Here is a 16,218-nt window from a genome sequence, read left to right on the forward strand (position 1 = left end):
ACCTCTGCCTCCAAAAAATCTCTTCCGTGGCAACAATATCATGATACCTTACCAACTTAGCATTTTCTTCCTCAACAAGATCAGCAGTATACCCTTCCACTTGAATTCTATCTTGAATCTCTTTTAGTTCTCCTTTCAAAATGTCTTTAGCTGAAAAATATCCCCAAAAGAAGTCTTATTCCAAACTTTCACCATATCTTTAACATATCTCAGTTTCTTTGGCCACTCTAAAGAGAGATGACCTCTTCACCTTAATATTCCACCACCCTTCAAACTCATGCAAGTAATTTAGGTGCTAAATTACATTTTTACAAATATAAAGTGGAAATTTCTTCTCCCTGAATAGGAATCAGCACCAAAAACCAAAGGATAATGATCACAGGCCACCTTAGGAATGTAGAACAGGGAACAAGCAAAATTCTGAATCCAATCATGAGAGATAAGAACTCTATCAAGACGAGCTTGAAAACAGTTCTCCCCAACCGTAAAGTTAATTCCTTGAAGATCCATATCCACCATAGCTTCTTGATCTATAAAATCCACAAGATCAAGTCTATCTTCCGAGTGACTTGGATTACCACCCATCTTGTCATGATCATAGAGGGGACCATTAAAATCCCCAATCATAATCCACCTACAAAACTTTTTTCTAGCATTTTTATTATTTGGCGCATAAATGTGAACCGGGATGTAACAAACATCTAACTTAGAGTGGTGAAGCTGAGGAGCCAACAAATGTTTAATAGAATCAATGATTTGTCAATTCAGCAAACACTAGTTCCAAAGCACCATCGTACCCCCAGATGCCCCTTCAGAACTACTAGCCATCACACCACAATTTTTGAAAGGCCTAATCTTCTCTGCCTTTTCCTTATCCATCTTAATCTTTTGAAGCACAAGAATGTCCGGCTTGTGGTCACGAACAAGATTCCTAACCACATCAACTTTATGGTGGCTATTAAGCCTTCTTATATTCCAAGATATGATTTTCATTTTTTTGGGGTGTAAATTCTAGAATAGTAGCCGGCTTTCCATCAGCTATGTTCTGCAAACTTTCTTGTTTACTCTTATTTTTTAGGCTTTTTCTTCCCACTTTTCTGGAGAACCAACATCTGCTTTAACAACAGGGGATACCATATTAGTTTTCTTTCTTCTAGTTGACACCCCAACCAAAGAGAGTACAAGGAGGACCCTTCCTTCTCTATCTTCTTTTTGTTTCCAATTTTCTACCTTTTTTCTTCCACTACAGCTGAGCTCCCTTTCTTAGTAGGTAAACTATCCTAAGAATCCTTAGTTCTAGCATAATCTTTCAGATTGGTTGACTTCACACACTCAACCGAGGGGGAATCAAAACCTTAAATACCACATGATTGTTCCTCAAAGAAGGGTTCTGACTCTGAGGGGTTACCTTCATCCAACGAATCTTCCACTTTATTCACCAAGATTCCAGATTGATCTTCATTATCATTCTCTTGGACTTCTCCTTCCTCAGTACCTTCCTCCTGGCTTAGCAAGTCCCTATCATTCTAATTGTTATGAGATTGTTAGTCCTTCAAGACCTACTCACAGCCATATCTTCCTTACCAATGTTCCCCTCCAGGGGTGGGGGAGGGGTGACCCTATTCTCAGGTTTAGCATTAATCTTATTTTGAGCTCCCAAATCCTGTCCAATACTGGCCTGATCTTCAACAAAAACCTTAGCAGCTTCTTATTGGATCTCCTTCATTGGTTCTATCTTGTTGTCCTTATCTTGCACAACTTGTGGTTTTCAATCCATTTTTTCCGCTTGGACATTCTTATTGGCCTTTGGTTTTTTTGGACATTTCTTAGCCCAATGCCCCACCTTTTTGCAGTAAAAGCAGGCGTTAGGGAGGTCTTCAAACTCCACTTCCTGAGACTATTTTCCCAGTTTAGAGAAAATATCAATCTTGTGGGGCAAATCTTTGAGTTGGTGCACCTTAACACATTCTTGCAAACACCAGCCTTGACCTAGCAGTTGTCTTATTGTCAATAGCCATTAGTTCTCCAAAAGCCCCAATGAAACCTTTAAAAACATCTTCATGCCATAACTCCAAATGAAGACCCAAGAGTCTGACCCACATAGGGGTGTTAGGAAAAAGACATCTGATAGATCCAAATTAGGTTCCCGTTTCTTCACAGTCAGAGAACTTTCTCCAAAGGACCATGGATCATGGACCACGGATGAATGGCCCATTTCCTTTTGACCATGGACCTCAGATTTTCAAGGTTAGGCCTCATCCCCAAAGATTTACAACCAAGGTAAATTCCATCGAAGATATCGAATGATCCACAATGGTATCTATGATAGAAACTTGAAACTCGCCTTTTTCGCAATAAGAATTAGAAGTGATAGGTGGGAACGAAGACTTACCCACAGGCTTTTTTCGAAATAAGGAAGAACAAAGGGGACATTTTTCCAAATCCCCCTGACCCACCTCTCCAGACTCACGTGGATTGCCTAAAAATCGTGTTGTATTCTCCACATGTGAAGGCCCTTCCCCACCATATTTTGCTTGTGGGGCACTAGGAGCTGTTAAAGCTGCAACATTGTTGACAGGTACCATTGGGTCATCCGTATTTCCATCATCCTCCGCCTACTTTACATTACAATTGTGGTTTAGAACCCCATGATCGTTACCCACTTGGAACTTCCCACTCGTACTCTCCGTTCAAACTTAACGAAACTCTTTGATCTTGGTGAAAACTTGGCAGCATAAAAGTTTACTTAAATTTAATTAGAAATGGATTTGTTTTGCAAAATTCAATAAGGGATGCATCTAGTGAGTCTATAAATGAGTAAATGAAAGAAGATCTCGAGTCTAGATATATTTAATTGATTTAAATGCAAATTGGGTACAAAATGACATCACCATGTGGAATATTGATGGCTGGTAGGTTGATAGTTTGTTGATGTATTTAAGGTATTTTACGAAAGCTAATTGTCACCTAGGTCCTAATTATACTTTGCTTAAGCTTACTTAAGGAATTACATAAGAGTAGTTTGAGCTAATGAACTTTATCTATCTTCTGCTCTAGTTTGTTGAATGTTGGACATAGTAACACAGGGACACACTCCCCTCCCCCCTTTTGCCCCACGTTTTTATACTTCTTTACATCTTTACATCTTATATTGTTTCTTTCTGGAACTACTAGGCTGCTCTAAATCCAATACCAGAATGCAGGAGACAAAACACAAGCCTAAGGATTAGCTAGATCCCATTTTCAGCAGGATTAATCTCAGCTCTGGACCAATTTCAACAGAGTAGAGAGAATTTGTACACTTTAGGCATTGCAGGGCCAAGGGAGGTGCACCTTAGGGATGGAAATGATTGGTTATTTTTGATATTCTTCTTCAAAACTCACTTACACTATTATTTTCAGATCTATCCGAAAATGGTCAACATTCTTCTTGGATTTGCAATTGGCTCCTTGATTACAATAGCTAACTTTTTCTCTAAGGAAAACTATTACAAATAAGTAATGACAAGCAGTTTAATTCTTTAGTTAGAAAAGTAAATTTGATTTTAATTGATTTATGTATTGTGCAATAGCATGAACATATCAACGTGCAACTTAATTAATTGATCAGTGCTTTATCCATTGTTATATGGAGTCAAACCAGCAACCCTCAACCTATTTAATTGACTTGCAATTAAATTTGTCAGGCAGTTAACCCTGAATTTCATTCTTATAATATCTCTTCCATATATCTAGAAACCCTATCAATTTTTGAAAGCATTTAACTCTTTGAATTAAGAGCAATCAATAAAAGATATACAACTCATCCAAGTTATATTAAAATGAAAGAACTTTGTTCATTTCGATCCCAAGATTACAGATATATAAAAATGAAGACAAAACTCAGAGACATAGATATGCAAAACTTCTTCTTTGTATACATCACTGGTGTAAACTCAAAGTATAACTCAAAACTTGACAAACTTAATCACTCAATATTCACTGTATTCTTAGATTTGCAAAACTGAATACAATCATACAATTTACAAAAACTGGACCGACTGTGAATAACATAAAACACTGAAAATTCTATATACTTTAGACCCTCACTCCACATCCTGGAAATTCTTATATAGAGGATTGCAACAAGCTTCAGATGGGAGGACACATGTCAAAACCTTAATGGAAAAAGAAAGGCAAGATATGTCTGAAAAGCTACAATTAAAACATCCTTTGCATTCAAACCAAAATAGGAAGGTAGTTGCAAGATCAACAAGGGACAATTTATTGCAGGCGTCCTCACTTCATTTCCTTTTGTCTTTTATTGCTTTTAGTGCGTAAATCTTCAACTACTTACCACCGACAAAGCCTTAATTGCTCCCATTGCTTCCTAGACATATATTTCTGTGTTTGTGGGCCATTTAGTTGCCTTGACTTCATCAAACTCTTTTGTCACATTAGTCCACCTGGCATCTGTTATTACCCTTGATTCTAATGAAAGCTTATTCAAGTCTATTTCAACTTTAAGTAATGAATCAATTAGGTTATTGAAAGGGATATCACTACTTTCTTCAAAAATTGATGTTGTGCTTGCTTGAGTTAGTACTGAATCAAAAGAATCTTACCGCTCTTGCTAGTCTTTCAATTTACTATCAGCATCCAAAATTGGTGGAATGCAGGGGCTCAATCTCCTGTGATAAGACTTTCATCCTTGTATAATTTGCAATTTGCCAGTAAAGAAGCCTATTTATTCTTTCACTATCTCTAGGCCCTCCTTTACTATGATGATTTTATTAGGTAGATCTGGCTTCTTCGCCATCATGATGTTTAGCCTCTCTAAAAATTGAGTGTATGGCCCCCATAGATTAAAAGTGGGTGATAGCCATGCAAGTGCTTCATTGCAAACATGCTCAACATCTTGTAAAGAGATAAAAGAGCATGAGCCTGTTAAGATAAATTTTTTTGGAGTTTGCACTCTATGGGCTATCATGCTTTTAAGGACACTTGTCCTTACCTCATCACCTTGCTGTGGAGATGGAGCATCAATGCTCAATCTTTTTCGCTGTGTTTTTTCTGTTTCCAGCTCCTCTGTGTGTGTAGTTCTTTCCACTGTGACCTCAGTTGGTTGTTCCTAGATGCTCTATTCTTTGTTCTGCTCTGCACTAGCTAGTTGCTCTTTCAAAGATGCAACTTCAGCTTCTAGCCCTTGAGCTTTAGCCTCCAGTTCCTCCAATTCCTCTATTTATATGCATTACTTTTGCTGAGCTCTTCCTCATAAAGTTTCCTGACATCTATATAGTCATGGAAAGTCCTAGACAGATTTGTCTCCATCTCCTCCACTTTAGCCTCATTCATGAATGAGAAGTGTTTCATTGCCTTGGAGATTTTTGTACCTGAGGTACCTTGTAGAGTCCATACTATCATGTTTCCTTGATCGATACTTTGTACATCCATTAATTTAGGCTTATTTGTTGCAGGAGCCATGCTCCACACTGCTAGAAACTTGGAATCAATATTGAATCTTGATCCCTGTTGAAGTCTACGAATACCATATGCCTCATAAGATATTGCACTTTCTTGTCTCCTGATCTGTTCAAGCATGAACTTTGTAGAGGAAGCTTTTGAACTCAGTAGATTTGATGAATTTGTTATCCTCTATAAATTGTTGAGCTTGGATGACCATGTCATCCAACCTTGCTGTTACCAATTCTAAATCAGTCAGAGAATTCTTTGTTGCCTCAAATGAGCAAAATATTGGCTTCGTCCAGGTAGGATCTGCAATGTCCTTTGCATTACCTTTTTAGGTATATGGATTATCTTCTGCCTTTTGTTATCCTTGGTAACCCATGATGCCTCAACAGTTTCATCTTCTTCAAATTCCAGATTTACATTTGACTTCCTGATATGAGAATTTACCCTTTCCTCTTCTCCAATTGGCCCCTTGGCATTTGTGCCATGATCTCAACATGATCAATCACCATCTTCTTTATCCTTTGTGGGTAAGGGACATCCATATAAAAACCTTTAAAGTTTAGATCTACCCTTTTAGGTATATGGATTATCTTCTGCCTTCTGTTATCCTTGGTAACCCATGATGCCTCAGCAGTTTCATCTTCTTCAAATTCCAGAGTTACATTTGACTTCCTGATATCAGGATTTACCCTTTCCTCTTCTCCAATTGGCCCCTTTGGCATTTGTGCCATGATCTCAGCATGATCAATCACCATCTTCTTTATCCTTTGTGGGTAAGGGACATCCATATAAAAACCTTTAAAGTTTAGATCTACCCTTTTCAGCTCCCTTTCCACCCTTAAAACATCATGAAATTTTGCTAATTTATCAGCAACCTCCCTCTCAGCGACAATGTTGGGAATGAGGTCCTCATAAGGTAATTATTTTGTGCTAGGCAATACATAATTCCTAATTTCTTTCTGGGCGTTCCTCATCCAATTGTCTGGGTCATACATTCTATAGGGAGCAGTTGACAAATTAAAATCATGAAGAAAATAATGAATTTGATCTAAGGATTCTTTTCCAATTGAAAAGTCTCGTATTCTAAAGCACCTACACAAAAATTTACCTCTATGCGCTTTAAGCCCTAGGCATTCTTTGTTTACCATCATCAACTGCTACATGAATTCAATGATGGCTAGTATAGGAGGGATATATTTGGGCAATATATGGGGAGGCCGAGGGCAACCATATACCCTCATGAGGGAAAATGTTGGGAACAAGAATATATCCCCCCAATTGTGGTCTAACTTTTTACTTTCAGGGAGGAGGGCTGGTCTTAAAAGACTTTTCAATATTCAAGAGCCCTAAGGTAACTAGGGTCTAACATCTTCATAATAACAAAACTAGACTTATTGAAAAAGGAAATAGAGTCAGAGTAGTGATAATAAATATCACATACCAGTGTCCATAGTTGAAATGAAAGCTCTCCATTTGCATCAGATGTGTGATCAATAAAATCTGAGCTAACATACTGCACATTCTTGTATAAAATTAGATGCATCAGCAATGAGTAATGATGGAATTTGAAATTCCCCATCTCTCCACTCTATACCAGCCCAATGTTATCTTTCATCTTCTCAAGAATATACTCCACATAAGCATACTCTCCACCATGGTGTGAGTCTTGTACATCTTTGGCCGGAATGTACTCTACCCCATAGACTATATCAGATCAATCTTTGCCTACCACTTTGTGGACACCATATACTGTCTTCACAAAATAGTTTTTGAATTTGTCCAGGGGTCTCTTTTTCTCTATTTTCTTAGGGTAATCTCCCACCTTCTTGAGGTCCATTGGGATGTGCTGCAACATAGATTTCCTTGTATAAGCTTTGGTATTTCTCTCAATTTTTTCTTGAAGGTCAATTAAATCTATTGGTTCACTAATTGCACCCTCCAATTCAAAGTCTTCAATGATAGAAGCACGGTCCAATGTGCATAGAATGGTCCCCTCACGCCTATGGAATGATTTGGCTGCTGGATTGTATGATTTAATCAGAGCCTTTACCAAATCAACATCTACGAATACTTTTGGAAAGATGAGATTTGCCAGATTCTTTTCCCATGGGTTGCAAACATGAATTTTATTTGTCCTATTGTTATAGAAATACCTGAACAACTCATAACCATTAACACTAGGGCAAGTAGCATCCTTGCAGAAAGCATAAGGCTCTCGGAAGTCATTGTCTTTTGTAGAGATGACATTTGAAGATTTAGGAACAACTTGATCCATTCATCTGCAAACCGGTTTGGTTTCCTCTGCCTCTTTCCTCCTTTTGAAGTAGAAGTCTCTGCAACTTCCATGTCTGTAGCTTGAATCTCCTCAGCCTCCTTATCAGACATCTTGACTATAGACTGAAACATTGGAAAACTCTGCAATAAGCGCTGAAAACTGTGAATCCTTCGTATTGAAAGCTCTACAATTTCTGGAAACCCTTTCTTTCTGTAAATGGTAAGCTGTTACTGGTCTTAGAGAATGTCTTTAAATTTTATGTACTTCATTAACGTTTCTCTGTGCATTGATTTCCTGCTTGCTCAAGCTTTAAATTCACCATTCTTTGTCATCCGAATGGAGTGTCGACATAACTTTCCAGCTTTGCATTCTTTGTACTTTACTTAAACTTCATTGGTTGAGAACATATGCTGTTATTCCAACTCAGAAGAAAAGCAAAAAGTATTTTAATGTCTTATTTAGGGTTTACAATCTTACGATCCACTTTGAAAATTAAAACCCTTTGTATCGTCTTAGGCGAGGAACATGGGATTTACGATCTCATGATCACTTGGAAATCAAACCCTTATCTCACTCTCGTAAGCCTGGGAAACGGCCTCTATGATCTTATGATACACCATTTATAGTGTCTTCGAAGAGGCCTCTCAAGTTTCTCACAATCTTACGAGCCATAGCTTCATTGTAAGATCAAAACACTGGAAGTCATTTTCTAGAGCCGTGAACTTAACCTGAATAGTTTATACACCTTTTTGTAGCATTGCCAACATGCACCTTAGCCCATACGATCTTACGATCATAGGCTTGTGTAGCATCGGGCTTCAACTTATCTTATCTTACGATCTCTCGATCACAGGGAATTAACTCAATTCTTAACTTTGGAAATTACCCCTTAATTGTTGCCTTTGACTCTCGACCATATGCTAGCTGTTATCCTTTCTTCATCATAGCATCATAAGCCTTGACTTTTACCTTCATGATCTTACGCCTTGCATTACTTCGTAGCTTCGTAAAGCTCACGGTTTGCCCTTGTGATCTTATGATCTATTGCTCTTCGTAGCATTGGGAGATATCAATTGCCATGTGTGTCAAAATCTTATGCTCATGTGCCTGGCCCCACTTTGCATCACTGTATCACTTAACATTTCTTGCTTTATGATCTTACGATCGTTCCCTTATCGTAACCTCAAAAGTGTCTTCAGGAACACTTACAATCTCACGATCCTCCATCCTTCGTATGGTCGAAAGTCTCTTATTTTGCCTTTACGATCCCACGATTACCAGCTTGTTGTAACATCTTATAACGTAACTTCAACATTTCTTTCCTTACGATCTTACAACATCCTTACTTTCGTAGCTTTGAAAGTCTCCTTGAAAACCTTTACGCTTATACGCTTTACATTCTATTGTAGCATCATAACACTTGCCATTTACCATAAGATACTTACGATGAGACAATAAAAGGATGACCGTAAGATTGGAACCTTCATCACAAACACCTGCGATGCTATGACCATATAGTATATCGTAAGATCAGGAGAGGTAGCCTACATCTCGTAACATCGGGAGAGGGAAAAATTGAGCTTATGACTAGACACTTGGAAACCCCGCTCGTAAGATCGTATCTCTTGATGGAAAATTTGAAAATCACATGTGATCTCTCACTGGACACAAAACCTAGGGTAAGTTTATGATTGAATCACAGATTTTAAGGAAATTCTTCATGACAGGGTAAAGACATAATTCTTAGGATATCTGACTAACCCTCTAGGGCAAGATTTTCAAACTAGGCTAGGGCAAAATGATTAGTTTAGGGTTGTTTTTTGGTGAGCTGATAACAAATAAAGAAGAAACCCTAACAATTCAACATATTTCAAAATATTTTCAGAATAAATTTCCAAAGTTTTGGCACAGTGAAAATAAGGGCTATCATATTGAATACATCTTTCCATAACTAGTATTTTAATTACTATATGTATGGTAGTATATATTACTCCTCCCGTCCCCCGCTATTGTTCCCCCACTGTCCCCAAATTAAGGCCCCTTTGTCTTGTTGTCCAAGAAACTTGCCCCCTGCCCCACCCCTTTTTGCCCCACATTCTGGTGACAGGGAGGCATCGGGGACTTGGGGACTCCGTTCCACCGTTCCCAGTGGCGCCACTAGATCTTGTCACGTTCGCTGAGGATGGGGGGACGTCCCAGTGTTGACTATTTGCTGATTTGAATATTTATGTTCAGTGTTCAATGTTCTAATTCAATGCACTCTTCAAGCATTTACGGTTTTACATCTTTATATCTTATATTGAATACATCTTTTCATAACTAGTATATTAAGTACTATATGTATGGTAGTATATACAACTCCTCTCGTCCCCCGCCACTGTTTCCCCACCATCCCCAAATTAAGGCCCCTTTGTCCTGCCATCTGGGAAACTTGTCCCCTTGTTTTGTCGTCTCCCCATCGCCAAGGGTGGTATAACTATGATGTTGGACATTGAAGATTAGTAAATGCAAGCTATTGTGAATGGGGTATAGTTGATTCATTTGAATATATCTTTTGAAGAGCTTTTATTAACCCTTAAAATTAGTAAATGCAAGCCATTGTGAATGGAGTATAGTGATTCATTTGAATATATCTTTTGAAGAGCTTTTATTAACCCTTTTTTGATTTTTCACTTCATCATCACAAGGAGGCTACCAATGAAGCAAGGTGTTTGTAATGTTCCATTGTTGCATTATATTAGGCTTAGTGCCTATATTGCATAGTAACGAGACTCGCCGCGAGTCGGGCGAGTTGTTCGAGTTGGCGAGTCAAGTTACCTCAGCTGGGTCAAAATGACCTGTGACCCTGGCTTGGCGGGTCAACTAGGCCGACTAGGTTGACTCGCCTAGGTGACTCGGCTGATTTTTAATTTTTTGCCTTTGTAGTTACGTAATCGACGTATGTTACGTATGTGATCAAATTACCTTCTATCTTATGATGTTATTGTGTCTTTAATCTTTATTCAAGAATGGGTCCATGGAATTAATTTAAATCCAAAAAAATCTCTAAATTTCAAGGGTTTTATCACTTTGCCGAGTCATTGCCGAGTCACAGGTGAGTTCGAGCCGGTTCATGAGTCAAGTTACCCTTGCCGAGTTTGAGCCGGGTCCGAGTCTCGTTACTTCGCTATATTGTATTCACAAATTAGGAGTCTTATCTTATATTGTTTGCTTCATGCATCCAACCATGTTGTCTAATGTCTGATGAATCTCTTCAATAGTAGGAGAGTTCATATCAGCATCTCTATGACATTTATAATATGTAACATGAAGAAGCACATTTTTGCAAATCATTTATCTGGAAAAGAAGAAGACTCAATCAATCAACAAGTTAAGAACTTACAAATAAGAGAATCTGAGTTTTAATAATAAACTGAACAGCTTATTAATATAATCAGCAATTTAAAATTTCATAGTGGACTACTAAGTGTTATAATGTATCATTTTTGGACATTTTTTTAAGGATTATTTGCATTAGGCTACGTACGCTAATAAAGTTACCAACATCACTTTTGGAGGCTATTACACCCCTAGCATCATATCTTACAAAATGAAATAAGTAGCATATCTATTCTCAACAGGTTTGAGGAATTCTTTCTTTACGAAGTCATGAGATGAGCAAGTGAGTTGTGTTTGTTGCAAATGAACATCTGAATAGCTGTAGCTTTTTCCACCCTTTGTTTCATCCAAGATCGCTTGGGGATGGGGGTACTTAGGGTATGGGTATGGTTATTTTTCAAAATAGGAAATGGGTGTATGCCAATTTTTTAAATATAATTTAATATTTATAGAAAATCTGAAAATATTAGTTATGACAATGGCTTTTCAAAACAAGAACAGTGATGAAGTTTGCCAGATGTAATGTATTGTTTTCAGCTTCAGATTTGTGATATGTTTCTAATAATAATATATACTAAATGTTTAGATGCATAGCAGAGTACGCAGACTTTAAGAATGAACAGGAAGATCATAAAATTTACTGTTAATCAGTATTGTATCAAAGTTTCAAACTGATTACGTGTTGAAATAAGCTTGATAAACAGCAAAGCTGATATGCAAACAAAGAAGTGAAACAAAAATCAGAAATCTTAATCAAGATCTTTAGCTATGATGCTTTCCACCGAGTACCCGGTACTTGGGGTGTATGTGTTGTAGGGGTGTGGGTTTGTGTACCCATGCAACCCAAGTTCCATCCAATCTATCTTCAATATTACTTTGAATGCATGAACCCAACATGGGGTTCATAACATGTGTTTAGAAGTATCCTCCACAATCATATTAGCTAGTTTGTACTCATGCTGAATCAGTGATCAACTATAAATATCTGAGACGCTAACCTTGACTATGGGCTTTTATTAAATTTGGAATTTGAAACCTTTATCTTTGTGTTTCAATAGACTATCGATAGCTTTAAGAAAATAAGACCTAGTTGCACATGTGACTGATGTTAATGAGTGGAAGATGTCTAATATTGATCCTCCAGGGGATGGCATGGGCATAGATTTTTGTTTGTAATGGAAGACAGTATCACATCCCTTACTTTCATATTGAGCATAGTTGCAATTGCTCCAGCCTCTCACTAGCACTAGCACCACCAACCTTGGATGCAATAGTTATAGCTGACTGTTAATTTTCTATCGGCATTAGCATACACTTAGACTGCACAAAATACAACCGTGTTAGCCAAATGTGACCCCAAAATTTTGAACATGACTGCAAAATTACAATAGCTCACAAAAATACAAGATTTAGAATATATATTTATGTGTTCTTCTGTTATATGCTTTTCAAGTTTTTCATATTGAAATTTTGAGTCTATGACATTATTATACTGCTTAAGCAACTCAAAGTGTTTTAGGGCATCTGAAGTTCTGAACACACATCCAACAATCATGTATGCAAAATATGTAACGGAACCATTAAAATCTACGAAAAGCATGTCTTTTGATTGAGAATGCTTATAATCCTGCACTGGAGCCTTTTGATTTTCAAATTTTCCAGCATGAGGATCCATTCTTCACAATGCAAAAATATGCAATTTATTTTTTATGTATGTAAACCCTCTTCATAAATTGTTTTCATAAAGGTCCTTTTGCATAGTTTCATGAAATAAGATTGAGTACAGTAGGATCTCTCTATCCATTCCCCTGTATAATATTAAATAAACCTTCATTTGATTAAAAAATGCATCTACAACTATGATATATATTTTTCAAAACCTGGAGTAAGCATACAAAAATGCCCAAGTTTGCATAGCTTTGAAAATCAAATCTCCAAGTCGGTGATGGTATAGCTACCTCCCAACTAATGTGAATTATCTCAAGCATTACCCGTTGTTGCAAAGAGAGTAAACACTTATCCATATATATAAAAATTCAAGCAAGGCTCTTTGTAAATTTCAAATACACACGAGGCCGTCTCAAGAACAATATGGAAAATTTGAACCATAACAGAGAGAGTCATTAGTGGTGAAGGCAAAAGATGTCTAGCAGTAGTGGATCTCAAATTCACATTGTATGCCTTCAGTTCCTTCTTGGAATCTTTATGCAACAGAACATCTTTCATGAGGATAAAATGAAAGCTCTATCATATTCTATAAAACCTTATCTAGTCGAGCTTGTATTTAGCAAATATGAAGACGACATTGAATTTCTTGTCATCACATTTTTTCAAGATTTGGTAGTATTAAAGCAGCAGTGAACTGGAACTGAATCTCGCTCGATCAGCTCTCTACAGAATTCCCTCGTTAGTATCCTCCAAAAATGGTATGATTCCCTCAATATGATGATGGACTTTTGCATATGCATTGCTTGATTGTAGTCCTAATCTCCCTCAGCCCCCGTACTTACGAAATTGAAAATGAGATCACAAACATTATCCCAATCTACAAACTCTGGTTTGTATCTGCTGAGACAGAGGTAGGGTTTCTTCTCCTAACCTCACAAAGTGCAGTCAATGGTTATTGTTCACTCTCACACAGTAGAAAAATTACTGGTTATTGTTCGCTCTCACATAATAGAAAAATTACCCCAAATTGGTTAACTGCCAAAAGGCCAACTAGATGCCTAAGTTCATATTTTATATTATATTTGTTTAAGTTTATAATTTAATTTAGTTTTGAAAAGCACTTTAGTAGTAATAATAATATTATTTAGCGGAGATAGAGGAGAAATGGAGTTCAACATGATATAATGAAATGCCATGAGGTCACTAAGAAGTTCCATACCAACATTTATGGAATTACTCCTCTAGACATGAAGAGGGTCAATCATACTTACTTATGAAACACCACATTTCATCCAAGGATAGTAACATATAGACATGAAGAGGGTCAATCATACTTACTTATGAAACACCACAGTGCATCCAAGGATAATAACATATACAAGATAGATATGTGGCACCTGGAAACCATTGAATGTGATGAATCAGGTGATTAGAGAGAACATACGGTAGGTGGATCTTTCTCTAACCATAGTTGCATCCAAACCTATACGGTCATGCAATACAAGGATAAGCTATGGGTTCTCATACATCAGCATGTTAATAATCACATAAATGATGAACGAGCCAGAAGCAAAGGTAATATACATAACATAAGGAGATGGATCATCAGCATTCCAATTGGGGGTCATGATAAACCCTGATCAGTTGGTTACTTTGATGCACCAATACCTATGAGCCTTACAGTGGGTCTAACTAGCCAGATCCTCAGCCATTTATCTTCATCTCACTGGCACACTTTGGAAGTGACCTCTTTGTATATTTTGACAAAATTGTTGATGATGGTCTGGAATTTGTTTTATCATAAACTCCCATGTCCTAAATGTTCTAATACATAAAATTCAAAATTTTGAGGTTTTTAATTGATATTTATGTCTGGCATGAACTTTTGTTATTTTTTTTAGACCGTGTTTATTAGAATTGTGTTCCCTGAAATACCTCATTGATCACTGTTCCAATATAATTTTTTCAAAGACACACAGAGATGTGCACACAGGCATGCACGCTTATGCAAACAACAGCACGTACAATAAAGTAAACACACACCAACATCCACACACAGAAAAACACTTGCAAAGAAATGCTGACATTGCAGTTTGTATGATATAAATTGAATAATTTTGAGGAGTAAGTGATGAAGCCAAGCTTTTCCATTTCCATCATATGAGCACTATGCCGGCCAGACTCAAGTATTGCTAGGATCAATTAACATAAAACAAGGAAACCTTTATTTCCCATGGTTTATGATTCACAAGTTAACTCCTTTGCACATAAAGCACAGAATGGGATTTTTTTCTAAATTGTTCACTTGATTCTAATAGATGCCTTGTAAATCAGTAGAGTGCTTCAGGCTGTCGGTGTGTTTGTTTTTCTATTCTCTGTTATCTTTGATCTACCCTAGTGGATACAATGTAATTTGTTTTCTAGATACAGAAATTTTTGTGCATATATGTGCGGATGTTTCGGATTTGGTATTTTAATACCTATGTTGCTATGTATGTAAGATAATATTGCTTAAGAGTTAAAACAATATTTGTTGTGTGTTACCATACTTAATTATACTATCTTTGATTCTTTGTATGCACACATGGAGCTGAATTTTAAGTATCCTAAAACACTGCTTAAAAATCATTCCTGTTTGAGCACTACCTTTTTTCTTCTTTTTTCTTTATAGTGAAATGTTAACCATAGTTAATTTGTAGGTGAAATCTGCATTTGTCAGAACTTAATTTTACGATTCTACCTCTCTGGCAGGTTCGAGTTGTTCGTCGAGATAATTTTGCGAAAGAGGATGTGCCTTTGGTCCACTTGACTAAGCGCATTGGAGAACTCTTGGAGGAGATTCAAAATGACATGTTTGAAAGAGCAAAGCTTAAAAGAGACTCTTGTATTAAGAGGGTAGGAAACTGGGATGAATTCATGTGTGCTCTTAATGACAAAATGATGGTCCTTGCTCCATGGTGTGATGAGCCGGTACAAACTTTTTTCTCTTTCACACTTGTTGAAAGGCATATATATTAGTTATCTGTTATCTTGCTTGGGATTCTTTTTTTCCTTTACATTTCCAAAAATACCTTTTAAATTTAGTTTGGTAACATGATAGCCATTGACATGAATATGTGGTGTGTGGAATCCATTTTGAATTTTTTTTGTCTGAATCAATTGGCTTTATTGTTAAAAGCCATTGGCTTAGAGAATACTAACTGTGGAGATGATATCATGAGGAATATTTAAGAAAAAATGCTGTATGCAAGTTCTGATTGTTAAAATAGATTTGTGAGACTAAGCACACACAAACTGCCCCAGGACTGGGTTTTAACGTTTGATTTTGTCATTGACAAATCAAATGTACAGCTGAAGGAGGCAACTGCCAATCTTCTTGCATAAGGGTAATTTCCCTTTATTTAACTGGAATAAATTCTATTTACACTTTGTACATAGCTGATATG

The 16,218-nt window shown here is 37.0% G+C and overlaps 1 protein-coding gene across 3 annotated transcripts in view; it reads left to right on the forward strand.

Moving 5' to 3' along the window:
- Positions 1 to 16,218, forward strand: part of LOC149535081 (Class II aaRS and biotin synthetases superfamily protein) — a 152,878-nt gene that overhangs the window by 96,931 nt on the left and 39,729 nt on the right. For all 3 annotated transcript variants that reach the window (XM_089807314.1, XM_089807313.1, XM_089807312.1), the window contains one exon: positions 15,524 to 15,742. In XM_089807314.1, coding sequence (XP_089663440.1) covers positions 15,524 to 15,742 — 219 coding nt within the window. The remainder of the gene's footprint in view (positions 1 to 15,523; positions 15,743 to 16,218) is intronic.

Source organism: Cupressus sempervirens, chromosome 10 (assembly GCF_028749045.1).
Source record: "Cupressus sempervirens isolate cs-2001-9-10 chromosome 10, ASM2874904v1, whole genome shotgun sequence".
NCBI lineage: Eukaryota > Viridiplantae > Streptophyta > Pinopsida > Cupressales > Cupressaceae > Cupressus > Cupressus sempervirens.